This window comes from Lactuca virosa, chromosome 7 (genome assembly GCF_052849685.1).
Source record: "Lactuca virosa cultivar CGN04683 chromosome 7, Lactuca_virosa_CGN04683_v6, whole genome shotgun sequence".
Lineage (NCBI taxonomy): Eukaryota > Viridiplantae > Streptophyta > Magnoliopsida > Asterales > Asteraceae > Lactuca > Lactuca virosa.
Genome location: NC_136432.1, coordinates 26,375,025 through 26,391,884, shown reverse-complemented (window position 1 = coordinate 26,391,884; position 16,860 = coordinate 26,375,025). Strand labels below are relative to the sequence as shown.

At 34.9% G+C, this 16,860-nt stretch overlaps 1 protein-coding gene across 1 annotated transcript; it reads right to left on the bottom strand.

Annotated features, from left to right (window-relative positions):
• Positions 1–10,035: 10,035 nt before the first annotated feature.
• Positions 10,036–14,856, bottom strand: RAP74 (transcription initiation factor IIF subunit alpha RAP74). The gene is made up of 10 exons (XM_079059463.1): positions 14,770–14,856; positions 14,456–14,641; positions 12,968–13,123; positions 12,727–12,872; positions 11,949–12,325; positions 11,706–11,824; positions 11,479–11,622; positions 10,977–11,201; positions 10,511–10,726; positions 10,036–10,372 (listed from the first exon to the last, which is right to left on the bottom strand). The coding sequence occupies exons 2-10, from the start codon at positions 14,624–14,626 to the stop codon at positions 10,283–10,285; spliced, it is 1,644 nt and encodes a 547-aa protein (XP_078915589.1). The 5' UTR covers positions 14,627–14,641; positions 14,770–14,856; the 3' UTR covers positions 10,036–10,282.
• Between the last annotated feature and the right edge of the window lie 2,004 nt (positions 14,857–16,860).

Here is a 16,860-nt window from a genome sequence, read left to right as displayed (position 1 = left end):
TATGCTTGGAGTCATAAGCACAAAGAAGCATTCGAGTTGATAAAGAAGAAGCTATTCCAGGCACCGATTCTTTCTCTACCCGATGGAGTTGAAGACTTCGCTGTCTATAACGATGCGTCTGGTGTTGGGTTGGGTTGTGTTTTGATCCAAAGAGAAAAGGTGATAGCATATGAGTCTCGACAGCTGAAAGAGCATGAAAAGAACTACCCCACTCACGATTTGGAGCTGGCAGCGGTAGTTTTCGCTCTAAAGATATGGAGGCATTACCTCTATGGCACGAAGTGCAAACTTTTCACTGATCATAAGAGTCTCCAATATCTCTTTAGTCAGAAAGAATTGAATATGAGGCAGCGACGCTGGCTAGAGTTACTTATGTTGGATATAGTGTCTAAGTCCATAACTATATTTGGTATGTACTTGACCCGACCCGGCATGGTCCATTTGGGTTGCACTTCACCCGAACAATTTATGGATAATCTTTTGAGAATAGTATAAGTTATGATTTATTGATATATTATAAGTTCTAATATATTAATATAAAATCATATTATTTAATTAGTATTGATCTATTATTAATTTAGAATTAATTTAGAGATCAAAAGTATGACTAATTAAATATGGGCTCTTGTATTTATATAGTGTGGGCTAATGCTTATTTGGAATGGGCTAGGCTTGCATGGAAAGTCCATGGATACTCCATGGAGCTTTAACCCATGGATCTCATGGAAATGAAAAGACATGGGTATTAGGGTTTACATGGATGTAACCCTAATCCACCACACTATATAGAGGAGGCTTTGGTTCTTGAAATTACACTAGTTGTGGTGAGTAAAGTAAAAGGGCCGATTTCAAGAAGGTGATTACTATTCTCTCAAAGTTCCAAGTTTGTGGTGATTTGTGATTTCCATTTGAGGCATCCACACTATTGGTGCTAGGCTCTAAAACTCCAAGCAATCAACTACAACTACAAGGTAAGTAATTCTACTAGCTTTATTTGATTCAAGTTCCCCATGCCATGCTAGATAGGATAAGAACCTTGGAAAAATAATTATTTGCATGTATCATAGTCAAACATAGATCCAAGGTTTCTAGGGTTACATGTACACCATAGGAGTGTTAGAATGCTCAAAACCCATCAGTGGTATCAGAGCCTGGTTTGTTTATATGATACTTGATGCAAAAAAAAAAAAAAAAAAAAAAAAAAAACTTGAAAATCGAAGTTTTGTTCCAAAGCTCGTATCAAAATTTCAAGTTTTTTTTGTATATGTACTTACAATTCTTGAAATTTTTGATATGAACATTCATAAACATATGAGTTTAGAAGATCATAGAAATTATGTGTTAATAATTGATTAGATTAATTCTTGATATTTATTTGTTTTAATGGAGTCCATAACTAGTTCTTAAGTTATGGATAACGAAAAGTCACATTTATAAATAACCATTAAAAGAACACATATGTTACAAAAAAAATGAAGAGTCTTCATTTTTAATAACCATTAACTCATAAGTTATGAGAAATGAAAAGTTTTGAAAGTTTACAAAACTTGCCCTCAAGTTTTGGAACATGTAAAGTCATATTAAAAACTTTAGTTCCAACCCCTAGAATTTGAAGATATGCTGAGAGCATGTACCCTGGAATTCCAAGGCAACTGGGATGAACATTTGCCTTTGGTAGAATTTTTCTACAATAATAGTTTCCACTCAAGTATAAAGATGGCACCTTATCAAGCTTTGTACGGACAGAAGTGTCGTACGCCGTCTTGTTGGCTTGAGGCTGGGGAAAAGCAGTTTATGGGACCTAAGATAGTCCATCAAACTGCTGAAAAGCTGAAAATAATCAAGGAGAGAATGTTAGCAGCTCAGGATCATCAAAAGAGCTATGCTGACAAGAAAAGAAGACTGATGACTTTTGAAGTTGGGGATTCGGTTTTGCTTAAAGTCTCGCCGTGGAAGGGACTTATAAGATTTGGAAAAAGGGGAAAGTTAAGTCCAAGGTTTATTGGACCGTTTAAAGTTCTTCAGAGGATTGGGAACCAAGCTTACAAGCTAGAACTACCAGAAGAACTGAATGGTATTCATAACACTTTTCATGTGTGTTATTTGAGGAAGTTCACGGGAGAAGTTCCCGACATAATTCTGATTTCTGAGTTAAGATTGGATGAGAACAAGAGGTTGATTGAAGAACCCGAGGCAATCGTTGACCGAAAGACTAAGAAATTACGACGCAAGATGGTCAAATTGGTGCTTGTCCGTTGGAAACATACGAATGGGCCAAATCTCACTTGGGAGACGGAGAGTGACATGATGAGTCGCTATCCGCATTTGTTTGTTGATGTGTGATTCCGGGGACGGAATCATCCTAAGGTGGAGAGAATTTTAACGCCTGTGTTTCCAGGCTAGGCATTAGTGATGATGTAATAGTCTAGGTTAGCCTTTGTAACCCGTTTTGAAATAATAGAAGTGTATTATTTGAGTATTGTGTGTTTTGTGCTTAATTGTGTGTCTTAATTTAATTAAGGTTAAGAATAAGCATCAAAATGATTTGTTAGATAAGCCCGATATCTAAGGATAATGTTGTAGTGGTTGAAACGAGGGTTCCGGAGATATAAAGAATGCCGAAATCCGAGTTATAACGAAGAAGTTATGACCTGTCGAAGTTTCGCGACAGAACCGGCACGACGCCAAGTGACGTAAAATATGAATTTAAGATAGAGCGATATCTAGCCTTAGTGATCTAATCGAAAGTCGTAGAGTTCGTTAAACCGAGAGCGTGCATAAAAAGAATGCCCAAATCTGACTTCGTATGAGGAAATTATGATATTTCTAAGTTTCAGCTTAGCAATATGCAGCCCGAAACTCGAATTTGAGATCGAGTGGTTTCTAGCCGAAACAATCTAAACGAGAATCGAAGATCTAGTCGATAGTAGTCCAACGGTAAAAAGACAGACGAAAACGGACGTCGGATGAAGAAGTTATGAATTTCTAACGGAGTTTTCCTGTCCCGGCCTACTAAAATAATATAATAAAAATACATTCAAAATTAGCCAATGGAGTCTAAACGATAGTTGTAGAGCATGATCTCACCTACGCGTGCATATAAAGAACGTCGAAAACGGAGTTCGTATGCGAGAGATATGAATTTCTGAAGTTCGGAACACAATATCTGAGGCTGTGTCAGAACTCACGAGGTGAGCACAGTGCTCACGACGTGAGAACAGACTGGACGTCCTCCAGAGCAAGTGGACGAATGACGAACACAGTGACCTACTGTGTTCACGACGTGAACACTTAAAACTCACAACGTGAGTGCATAAACTTCACCCTATAAATAGAAATCAAGATTCAGCTGATTTTGGTTGCTCCTCCCTTATTCTCCCACTCCCGATACCCTCTCTAAGCCCTATTTTATACCCCCGAAGCCCCGGTATCATCCCGAGACCCAAAGCGAGTCCCGAATCCCCGAAGATCCCGAGAAGAAAAGAGTTTCCGAGCCGAAGCTCTGCCCACGAGAAGCCCGGTGTGTGAAGTGATCCCGGTTTCACCGAAGAATTCTACTTGAAGAGCCGTAGTGTCGTCCGAGCATCGTCTTATCAAGTGAGTGTATATTACCTTTCTTCTAACACATAGATATGAAGTATCTACTTTAGAATACGTGTTACGTGTGTATAAATATACATGTATATATATATTATCTGTTTATTTGGGATGAGTATTGAATAAGTATCTTATCAGTTTTTAAGTTGCATATGAATGCATATGTATGTTGTTATCTACAAAAATGTTGGGTAAAACTTGGGTAGATAGTTGATGTGTGATAAACTGATGAGAGGCCTCGATGTGATTGTGATCTAGTCATTCAGCAGAATATGGATGACGACCACGGACTTTTCTAGATAGTTCAGTGGAACGCTGGCAGACTCATAACCTGTAGGTGTAATGAACTTGGGTGTTCATTTGCTGTATTCTATCCCCCTCATGGTTGCCTTAGGACATTCATTGCTGAGGAAACCCATTTGCAGTAGTGCCCGTCCCGATGAAAATCCTAGATTAGGTCTCTTGTAATAGTTGTTGTCATAGGGACGTAAAGTGAGGATAACGGGAATGGGTAATCGGGTTATTGTTGGTTGGTGAAATTAAATATAATTATTTATTGTGGGTTGAAGACCCTATATGCTCACCAGGCTCCCAAGCCTGACCCACTCAGTTTCTTTGTATTACAGGTAGTGGGGGGAGAGCATAAGTTGGAGAACTTGTGAAGATGTTTTTGTTTATAGACCAGTAGTTGTATAAAACTGTGTAAGGTCTATGTTTTATTGTTTATGCTTTTGTGTCTGTATCGGAACATGACATCCCGAGTTTTGTTATATAATGAAAATACATTTCTATAAGAAATGCTTTGATAAACCTTATTTTATCATGTATTGTTTTGGGGACAAATTCCGCAACTCTTTTAAATCAATGGATTTACTCTGAAATTATTTTAAAAGCATAAATGAAACCGGTCTTTTCTGGCCGTGATTTTAGGGATGTCACAGAAACCCTGGAAGATGCTAGAATATTATAGATGTCCGTGGAACAAAAGGAGAATGATCCGAAATTATCATGAGGGCACTAGACGAAGTAGAACGACCCAGAAGACTTTGGAACGATCTAGAACACGCTAGATCATACAAGAGCGATTTGGATAATGTCGGGACGACCTAGAGATTTCTAGAGCATCGTAGACAAATATACCATATTCTACAGTCTTATAAAGGCCATGTATATAATAAGAAGAGTCTAGATTAGTCAAAAATGACCGGGACCTAGAAACTTCCATTTGAGGAGGTGTAAGGTACCTATTAATAGGAAGGATGTCTCATTTGTAGGAATCATTGAGAAGTTGTCTTGTAAAGTAGTCGAGTCTATAATATAAGCTTTCTTTCTTATTTCGTAGCATTCCTTATCGCATCTCTTGTCATCCTAGCCGTTAGTACATCGTAAGGAAGTGTTCCAAGCCTGACTTAGTCGAAGAAACATTAAGTGACACACGGTGATTGAGTCATCCCGTGACATCGTGGTCTAGCTGGCCACGAACCACGATCATGAACACAACCGCAGGTGTCCGTTGTGGCCCGTGCTCGTGTTAGATTGTGGCACTCGAGGCTCCAAGCAATCCAACAAGTTTAAACAAGTTATAAATATACTAGAAACAAGATTCAACTATCATGCAATAAAGCAAAATCCAAGATTGATGTTTGATGAATACTTATTCCTTTGGATGAATCCAAGTAACATGGATTCTAAATTGATCCCGTTAAACTTTTGGACTTTGTAAACATCACCACTTTATCTTTGTTTTTATTAAGGAAAACGATAAGAGAAATGTTATAAAATAAATCTTAATAATTTGTTCATATGATTTTATCTATTGTCTTTTTGGGTTCATATTTTGTACAAAAGAAATCCCGTCAAGCCAAAAAAACAAAGGAATATATATAAAAAAAAAACAGAAAACGAGGTAACGATAGCAAGAGAATTCTTTGTGAATCTTTGCCTCTACTTATAATCAAAACATTGATATTATTTATAATTTATTATTTTAGTATTTGTTGACGATTATCATGGGATGTTCATAAATACTAATTTATGTATATATGTTATTCAAAATTTAATATAAGTTTGTAAAAACATATTCAAAGACTTAATGAGAAAAGAAAAATAAACAGATCTTATATATATTATTTAAATATAAATGATGTAATTGGCATAATTATAAAAATAGGACATTGATTGAAAAGCCTTTTAAATAATAAATTATTCTTTTAATAAATGTTGAAGGGGGAAAAGTTGCAAGAAAGATTGACCCTTCACAATCTTATATAAGTAAACAAACAAAAAATGTAAGTTTTTCTCCGTCAAGGGAACCTCTTATAAACCCCTACCAAAGCACACACATCCAAATCCAAGCCCCTCATAATTTTATGCTACTTCACTTCCATATCACCAAGAAAGAAAAGGTTACATATTCCTATTAATGGGTGCAAGTCTTTGTTGCATGAAACCATCACAACCACCTTTTAAGCATAAGGAACCAACATGTTCTACCATAGTCATAGTTAAATCACCCGAAAAAATAGCCGTGAAGACACGTAAAAGAGTTGACAAAGAAGAAGATAAAGGAGAGGATGGAGGGAGTGTCACATTAAAAGAATGGCTTGCGAACTCACCAAATAACAATCTTGATCATCTTGCAATGAACTCTGTCATGGTACAAGTTGTGAATACAAGATCGCCATCATTACAAGTCATGAGTTCACCAGAGGTTAGAAGCACAGAGTTTTATACGCCAAGGATTAGTTTTTTGTTGGAGAATGTGTATGGTAAATTAGAGAAGGTTGATGAGAGAGATAAAGATGAAAACAAAGACAATGAAGGGTTGAGGTTAATCCCGATATTGAAGAGAAATCTGAGTGATAAGGGAAAGAAGACAGTTGCATTTCAAGATAATGATATTTTCTATTTTTATTCACCCGTAGACACTTTTGGAGGGAATTGATATCAACTATTTTCATTATCCATTGTCATTTCTCATTTTTCTTCCAAGAATACAATAATAATAACAATAACAATAAAGAATTTATCATACATTGTAATTATAGAACATATAGTGTTTATTTTTGTCTATCTTCGTAATTTATGTTTTCATCATAGTTAGTTTGTGTTAAATAAATAAAATGTTTAGGTCATTTTTAGTTATTGAACTTTTCTAGATGTTTTATTTTGGTCATTATACTTTGTTTAAGTTATCATTAGTCATTGTATATGTTTATTGTGTTTATTTTGATCACTATAACCGAGAATAGCAGGTGTATAATATCAAACGATGTGGTCAACATTATAATTAGTCATTGAACTTTTATAGGTGTTTTATTTTAGTCATTATATTTTGTTTAAGCTACCATTGGTCACTGAATTTGTTTTTTTTCCTCTATTTTCTTCTTTTATTATCATTTATAAAAAATTAAAAAAAAAACTACTATTTTTTCCTTTTCTCCATAACTAAACTTGTTACATCAATTATTTAGAGTAAATTATATGAATAATCCTTGTGAGTTAAGGTAGGGTGCATATTTAGTCTTAAACCTTTTTTACTCGAACACTCCTAATGACTTAAAAAACAAAAAAAAAAGACTATTTTGCCATTATCCATCTCATCACTCTTGTCGCTGGTAGAAACACATCAAATCATCACCGATAACTAGTTTTACGTTAGGTGACCCCGTGAAAAGTCTCCGTTCGGGTGGCCTAAAATAAAAAATATTTTGGTACATATGAATTAACTGAAAACACTAACAAGTCTACTTCTTCTTCTAAAAGTCCAAATCAGGGGACTCAATCATCCTTCAATGTACAAAGGCTATGTTTTGTATGAAGCAATTGAAAACATTAAACAAGCATGCTCATGATCACAATGATTATTCATATAATTTACTCAAAAATAATTGATATAACAAATTTAGTTGTGGAGAAATAAAAAAAAATTGTAGTTTTTTTAATTTTTTATAAATGATAATAAAAAATAGAGTGACTAAAATGAAAAAAATAAAAAAGTCCATTGACCAATGGTAGCTTAAAAAAAGTATAATGACTAAAATAATGCACCAAGAAAAGTTCAATGACTAATTATAACATTGACAATGTTATACACCGACTATCACCTGTTAGAGTGACAAAAATTACCAAAAATAAATAAGTTCAATGACCAATGGTAACTTAAACAAAGTATAATGACCAAAATAAAAACTCAGAATAGTTCAGTGACTAAAAATGACCTAAAGCCTTAAATAAATTCCTTTATCGTAGACTTATTTAACGTCCATCATTTTTATTAAATCGGTCAATATCTAAGAGCATTTTGTCTCCAATCCTCTTCATGATTTCTAAAACATAACATGATATCAGAGCTCTAGGTTATCTATTAATGACCGACACTATGATCATTCATGATTATGTAACCTAAACGATATGTCATTGTTCCCTAACCCCCAAAATGATTTCTTCATGATTTCCTACAAATTTAACAAGATATGTCATTGTTCCCTAACCCCCAAAATGATTTGTCATCATCTTTGATTGCTATAATCTTTGTTCTCATAATTGTCTCACCTTACGTTGGGGGGATTATCACCATTGCATCATAACACATGTGTAGAGAAAAAAGTTACATTTGAATCATTGTCTCATTATTAACTTCGTCTCGACTGTAGCTACCAATTACACAAAACTTGGTTTCATTCAAGAGGAACCTCACAGTTGTCTATTTTTTTCACCATCACATTATTATCTGTACATCCCTACCCTCATCTCACCCCATTTCCCCTAATGCAGCATCCATTTTTTTTAACAAGAAGATTCTATTAATAAACTAGCAGAAGTTAGCAAAGAATACATAAAAATCAAGAACAAACAAAATTTTGTAATGACTACTAGAAATCCACAAGTAGAGTATTAAGCCACAAATTTATAAACAAAATATCTTCTTAGGTTTCATCAAACTGAAACATCAAAATTTTTGAAATGCCCAAATCAACCATAAGACCATAAGAATTACATCAATCATTTTTTTTCCAATATTGAACATGAAAGAATATGAACAACATAACCACACCTTAGCCAAAGAAAACGTGGGAAGATGACCATTCTATCATCATAAATTTGACGTCAGATAGAAACCACATCTTCGATACCCCCATTGCAAATTGCTATTAAAAGATTGACTCCTCTCTCCTCCGGTTTTTCTTCGTTATCAACCCCTCAAGATTTATATGTCACCCAAAACTTTAAATTTAATAGATAACAAATTGTTATCAACCCCTCAAGATTTATATGTCACCCAAAACTTTAAATTTAATAGATAACAAATTGTTATCAACCCCTCAAGATTTGTGTCACCCAAAACTTTAAATTTAATGGATAACAAATGATTCCAATTAAGACATAATAGATCTCCTAATCAAAGTTGCAACATCAAGATCGTAAACCCAATTTTCATCGACGATCAATGGAATAAACTAAGAAAGGCATTTTAGAAGATCCAAACTATTACATCATCCACTACCTAAGTCAGACACGGCCTCATCCAAATCAGGTCAATCATCTTCATCTCTAGATCAAGTCTACAACTCTACAAATCTCTATATTGTTTCAAACAAAGCATCCATCGGCTAGTTTGAGAAGTTCACCACCACAATCATGTCAATGTATTTCTCATTCACTTGCCATTATTCTAGATTATATACTTGTAATACTAAGACATTTTTTTTCCTTCTTCTATAAGTGGATAACATGATCATTTCATGTATTGTTAATCACAAATGATCTCTTAGTTCTTGATCTAATATGAATGATAATAGGTCATTGTCATTACTTCCTTATGTTCTTTGTGATGCATGGAGGATCTCTCTTCCATGCCAAATATATAGATTTCCTATCTAAAAGATGAACCATGGATGCTAAGATTGCTTCCACCTCACCCCCTACCAAACAATCTATACTTTGCTCCAGGTGTTACAACTGCTCTCTACTGTCGTAGCCTCTCCTTTCCCCCTTTCAACTACACATCCAAAACTTGTTTACAATGTTCAAATAGTTATCCAATTTTCTTTGATCACTATGCAACAATTCTTTTTTAAGATGTGAGAAAAATGTAAGAAGAAAACTTATGTGATTCTTAGGATTAGGATTATCATGGTACATACACAAATGAACTAGAGAGGTGTCTTACTAACAATCATAATATATTGTTTACAATAATATAAGATGTAATAGAAAAACGTTTGGAGTCTAAAATTCCACTCGAGCAAAGCCAAAAGAAAAAAAAATTATGCAGCCTTAATCCAACAACCATGGATCTCCACAACTACAAGTCAACATAATAGGCTACATTTTTCATCATACTCACGTTTGATACTTGAAGGATATTTGGACTCAATATAACCCAATCCTGTATTCCTGTTCATGCTAATTGCTATTAAAGAAAGACTAGTTGGGTTTTGAAACCAAACAAGGAAAACCTTTAAAAGTAGAGGAAATGGGAAGGCAGGCATGCATGCATAATCAGACACCTACAACTCTTTAGGTTATATGTCTGTCTGTGTATTCTCCTAGAGTAGAGAGAGTCGTTGACAATTTACAATAGATTTATTGTACACATAGACACAAAACCAAAGTTGTCAGTAGTCAGCACACAAAACTAAACTCATCCATAAAGGGAAAGTTGAATTGATATTTCATATTTTCATTTGTCCCTCAACACCACATAGCTCGGACCATTTGTCTTCTGTATCTTGGAAATCCTCCTCAATATTTCAGCAAACGCGCTCTTGTCCTACAACCAAACCAAACCAAAAACGACAATTTCATTCGTTTTACCAAAATATATATATATATATATATATATATATATATATATATATATATATATATATATTTTGTTTTTCAAATAGAAAACAATACAATACAATACCTCTTTGGAGCGTAGCCTGGATTTAAATTTAGCAACAAGATCCTGTGTGGTAACAGGTGCTTTGTGCAATAAAACTGCTCTAATTTCATCTTCTGTCACTGGCCCAGTATTAGTATTAGTAGATGCTGTTTGTGGGGCCCCCGATGTTTTTGAAGCCGATGCACCTTTTGCGGGTGCACTGCTTTTTGCAGGCTCTTCCTTCACACCTTTCACCTCCTGAAAACATTCAAGAACATAACTTCTGTTTAAAACATTAACAAAACACTAAATTACAACCAAAAATGTAATCTACTCAAATGGCTATATTTTTTAACCAAAATCAGCTATGCTCAGGGACAAAAAATAGTCATTTTACTTGGAACAATGACCAAAAAGGCCAAAAAAACGGCTATAAGAACCTAAAAATAAATTTGCAAAAATCAGGGACTAAAAATGTAAATGAGCTTCGAAAAAAAATAAAACTTACAGTTTCGGTTTTTACTTTCTTTGAACCATTTGCAGGCTTAGCCTCGTCATTGCTTTTCCTCTTTCCCTTTGATGACTTGGATGAATTGGGGGTCCCACGAGCAGACCCTGTGGAAACCGTCTTTGAAGGGCTGTTATCAACGGGTTCTTCTTTTGGTAGATTCATACGCTTTGAAGGTGCGTTACTAGACTTTGGTGCAAGAACAGGGGAACTTTCATCTTCAATCTACTCATATCAAAAATTAAAATTAAATGTTTTCCAAATATATTTTTGAGTCAATTACAATTCGATCCTCGAAATGTAGCTTTTTTGCTATTTTCGTCCCAAAATGTTTTCTCTTGCAATAATGGTCCTCATTTGAGATTCTTGCAACGTTTTTTATTCCAGTTCCAAGTAAAATAACTATTTTTGGGAACAAAATTGCAAAAATCAGATATACTCAGGGACCAAAAATGTAATTTACTCCATATTTTATTATTAATAAATGAAGGAAGATGCTGACATCATCATCGTCGTCGTCATCATCATCTTGTTCTGGTTCTGAATCATTGACACCATTGTTTTTCCCAAGCAGCTTCTTTAACTCCTTCCCAGATTGGCTCAGTCCTCCTTCCTGTTCTTCATTCTCTTCCTCATCGTCTTCATCCTGGATATATATTATATACATTAAAAAAACAATATTTTCATTTCAACTGTTTCTGAAAAAAAAATTAAAAATTAAAAATGAACCTGTTTGATTTCAGGAGGGGCAGGGATTTCAGGGGCTAATAAGTCTTCACGTTCTTCAGGATCATTACCAACTGCTTCATCATCATCTGTGAAAATCTCCTCATGCTCCCAGTCATCACCTGAAATCACACATATAATAACAAACAACCTATTTTCATTTCTCATGGAAAATTCAAAGTGAAGTAGTAATGGAATGTGTCATTCCATTCCATTATCCAAATAACAAGAGAAAAAAAAAATCACCTTTCTCAATATCATCATCATCAAAATCAAGATCACCACCTCTAGGGCCTTCCTCATCATCATCACCTCCTCTTTTATTAAGTCCAAGTCTATTTTTCCTTGCAAACTCTTCATCCTCATCTTCTTCTCCTCTATCTGACACATTCCCCTCATCATCATCTGCATTACTCTTTTTACGCCCTCTGCCACCACCTCCACCACCACCACCTTCCTTGTCATCAGGCCTTTCAACTTCACCAAAAGCAGCCGCCCCGTTGTTTGCAGCTTTCATCATCCATCTTTCATACCCATCTGCTGTTTTCCTTCTGTTTTTTATCTTTTCTTCTGCTTCCTCAAGTGTAAGTTGCTTGTATTGTGCAACTTTGTTGAAGTTGTACCTAAACACCAAATGCAATAATAGCAACTGTTTGTTGTATATCACTAAGGGCATGTTTTTTTTCATCAAGTGCTGTATGGATAAAAATGGGTAAATGATGTCTGTATACACAATATCTGTTTCATTTCGAATGAAATCTCTAAATGTGAATAAATGACCCTTTTACCCTTCTGTTTAGGCTTAAAATCAATATTAAGAGCAAAAAAGAGGGAGAAAGGGTTTGGTAAAACAGTAGGGAGGAAAAAATGAAGGTCTTGATGGATAAAGTGACCCCCCAGGTACTTAACCTAGTAAGAGCTATTGTATACATTAACTCAAAAAGAAATACCCTTATATATTAATCTGGATCAAGTCATGTATGCATCAAGTCCATTAAGTAAAAAAAGAAGAGTTTGTGCATACCATGATCCAGCAGGGATTGCAACAAACTCTTTCCCCTGTAACATTAGAAGGTAGTATGTTGCTGTTTGTGCACCCTCAAGAACTCCCTGATAATGAAATTGTCCAGTTTCATCCTCCAAAAGCCAAGGTTTATTTTTAAATTTCTCCTACACAACCAAAGCAGCATTTTTGACAACTGAGCAAGGCAGAATACAAGAAAATCGAAGCAATATATGTTTATGCTTAGGAAGTAAATATATACCCATAGGGTATCTGTGATTTGGCGTCCTTGTAATCCTTCTTTCTGGAGAGACCACTTGTTGTCATTTTTCTTTTTAGAGAAACTCGGTAAACCAGTCACAAATCTTCCTATGAAGTAATTCTTTTCACTGGCTGAGCTCGCCCGGACATTGTATTCCTATTTAATCAAGTTATGAAGATAAGAACATAAAATAAAAGAGAGAACAAGCATTGATGAAGTCATGCAGATGAAAAATATGGATCAAACAGAAATCATCACGAATCATAAACAAATTAGTTTCAATATAAAGTATAAAAGGGTATAGCTCATTTCGATATATGATCAAGGCACAAATGGCAAGTATCTTGGAGAGATACTTTAACAAATACTTTTCTAACAAAACAATTTGGTGTCAATTGAGCCAATAAAATTCATTGTTTTCATCAAACATGGTACCACCGGATCATAGGGGTCTAAATCAAAGCATAAGGTCAGCTACCATAGTTCAAAGCAGCAACAAAATAACTTTAGTAGAGACAGACCCTGGAATATAAAAAGGATATCAAGTAAAAGATATCAATTGCAGCTCAAAAGATACAGAGGATATGTGTGAATACAAATATGTTCAAGAAAAAGAATGTGGAAAGGCTCAACATAAGCCTAAGATACAGATTGTTAAGAGTGAAGATTAGCTTACTAAACCATTGGGCTTAGCAATGACACGGATTATGCCTTTTTAGCCAAAAAAATTGCATCAACAGAAACACACCTTGATCCAGATGCCAACAAAAGTTTTAGTCAAAACCACATTTTGAACCATCCAAAAGTCGAGCCAAAGCTGACCTAACTTCTAGATGTAAACAGTGAATATAATTCTGAGTGTCACAAGTAAATCTTGTACTGTAACATACTAACATTGTAATAAGTCGAGTACAATAATATATACACATTAAACAATTCTAAACTGAGAGTGAAAACTAAATTAAATTGGATAAAAGCACACACAACGACACAAATGACTACGATTTCCCACCACCCCTCTAATGTAACCAAAAGGGTCGTGCAAAACCACATTAGGAGCTGTATCAAACAAGGATCAAACTGACTTAACTTGCACCAAATGTTCAGAGACACCCCATCCATGCTGGCAAACACACATAAAGTCATAAACTATTGACTCTAAAGCCACATCTAGAAGATCACTTTAGTTGGATGATTAGAAGTTATGGGCAAACAGCAGCACTATCCCAAAACATACAAGCATATGTCTGTGCATTCATGTTAATACTAAAACCGCGGATTATGTTTCAATGATGTATCAATCCAATTATAAACTTATTATCATGTATTAAATATTTAATCGGAACAATATCAGATGCATGCTAATTTGTTTACTTCGGTATCAAACGTTTTAAGTAAAAGTTGTTGCAGATAGACATTAAACGATTAGACAGGAAGGAAATGATTCATAAAGATGCAAACTCAATTTTAAAGAGCAGAAAAAAGAACCCGAATTAGACGAGTAATGGTAGTGCCACAGTCACGGCACTTGTCCTTCCTCTCAGCCATGGTTTTGCCACAAGTCACACACAGCGTCATGTGCTTGCAGTTGCTACCGTACAACTCGACCGTCGATCTACAGCCATCGCACGACGGCTTTAGCATCAAATCAAACGACATAACTCTCCTAAACCCCTGCAAAATCACGTTCCTCAATCACACACTGCGAAATTTTAGGTTTAGCAAATCACCGACAGAGAGTTAACTAATTAAATGCAAGCAAATACGAATTCGCAGGCATAGCGTATGATTATAGATTAGACCTTATAGATCGATAACTTTGTAAATCGAATGCAAAATTCGCTCGTTAGGGTATATGTTCTTTGGGGGGATTTGGAGAGGAAAACGTTGACGAGGAGTGCAGCGCATCGGCATTTATACGGGTAATGATTTTTTCGGGTCGGGTTTCTCCGGGTAAGGCGAAATCAATCCCAATCTTAAAATACAACATTTTACATTTTTTTTCTCCGTACACAACAATTTATGCTTTAAAGTGTTGTATTGTACAACTCTATAATGCATAAATTGTTGTGTATAGCAAAAAATTGTTGTGTACGAATAATTTCCCATCTTAAAAGCTTGATCATTTTTATTTTTAGTGAAAATTACAAAAATAAACTTTTGTTAATCAATTTGCAGAAAACAGTTAAAAAAACCAAATATTACAATTTTAGCTACTAAAATGGCATATGGATTAAGGATATATATGATTTTACCTTCATACCTACGAACGTACAAGTTGGTAAAGCATGGACGTGCATCAAGTGTTGTAGGTTTGCGGATAATGAGTTTTTTGGGTATAAATATCAATTTTCCACCCACGTTCACAGATGAACTGTAGTCCATCTGCGATTTGTTGGTTTAATTTTTCTTTTTTAATTTTGACTATGAAATTACCAGATTATATATATATATATATATATATATATATATATATATATATATATATATATATATATATATATATAATTTTGCAAAAAATTATCACTCTCAACGTATTTATAACGAGCTGAATAATGAACATCTGAATATGGATGAAGATATTATCATACAGATGGCTATGGAGCTATATCGTTTCGAATTTAACGGTAGAGAGTTTACGCATGGAGATGTTTGGAATCTTTTAAAGAATGTCCCTCATTTTTTAATATGCATGTTATTTAAATAATGTTCCTTAGGTATGTTGTTTGTTTTTTATGTGTGTCTTGTTTATCCTATAATGTATGTTGTTTTCGGTAATAAGCATAAATCTTATTATTTTTTACAAGGCAGTTAATATGTCACAACATAAAACGTGAATTAAGAAAACACATACATGTTCATTTCATTAAAACATTAAACTATGAACTAATACATAAATGGATAAATGGGAGGGGTACATCATTAACTACTTCTAATTGGGAGGTAACATGACCACCGTTTCATTTGGTATTTCCATTGTACTTGTGATGACAGAATATTCACCATCTCAGATCGGAATGCAGATCGATACACGACATAAGTCAGCTTATAATCAACCATTTCGTGAATGGCTGTAGATGTACGGGTTCGTAGTGATGCTATAGCATGGCCACAAGGTATACCCTTTTTTTTGTCATTTTCTACAACTACATACCCTACGTTTAAGTTGTACTTTCTTGGTGTTGAATTTTTCTTCCACTTCAAATATATCCCCAAAAATATGTCTTGCCTCCTAATTATCAAACTTGTTCACTTACTTTTGAACCTTACTCTCAGCATAAGGGGTCACACCACCATAAATCCCCTATAACATCCCAAAAATACTAGTAAATTTTTTTATTTTTAAATCAACCAAAACCATCAATCATTCATTTCAAAACCATCACAGGGTGACGATGTAGAGGATAGATATCAGAGTACAATTCCAAATTCATAAAATGCAGGGCACCGGTGGATGTTGTGCAATCATGTCCCAGAAGTACCTGAAAAACTTTTTAAACATAAATCGTAAGCACAAAGTGTAACACTCGGATTATTGGTATGTTTCCTTTTTAACCCTTTACGCAAAACCTTTCATTTTTGGTCCCTAGCTCAGTACGCGGGGCATACCCTATGGGTACGCTGAGCGTACTGGCTCTCCGATGGATCGCAGATGCACGTACGTATGTTCGGCGTATGTGGGATAACGTGGGGCGTACTCCGGCCAGCTAGAAACCCTAATCTTTAGGGTTTTACCCCTATATAATCTCATTATGTCCCGTGAGCTTTGCCTCTTATCAACCTCCATACCTCCTAAACCCTAATCTCGACCCTTAGCCACCATTTTAGTGTGTTCTTAAGCTTTGGAAGTACTTTTGTGTTGCTTTGTGTGCATTGAAGAAGGTGGTGTTTGG

Excerpts from the sequence above, each read along its gene's own strand:
- RAP74 (XM_079059463.1), bottom strand. The coding sequence starts at position 14,626 with ATGTCGTTTGATTTGATGCTAAAGCCGTCGTGCGATGGCTGTAGATCG. Across the intron at positions 11,202-11,478 it reads ATGACGACGACGATGATGAT|ATTGAAGATGAAAGTTCCCC; the intron begins GTCAGCATCTTC and ends TGATATGAGTAG. Across the intron at positions 10,373-10,510 it reads CCAGGCTACGCTCCAAAGAG|GACAAGAGCGCGTTTGCTGA; the intron begins GTATTGTATTGT and ends GTTTGGTTGTAG.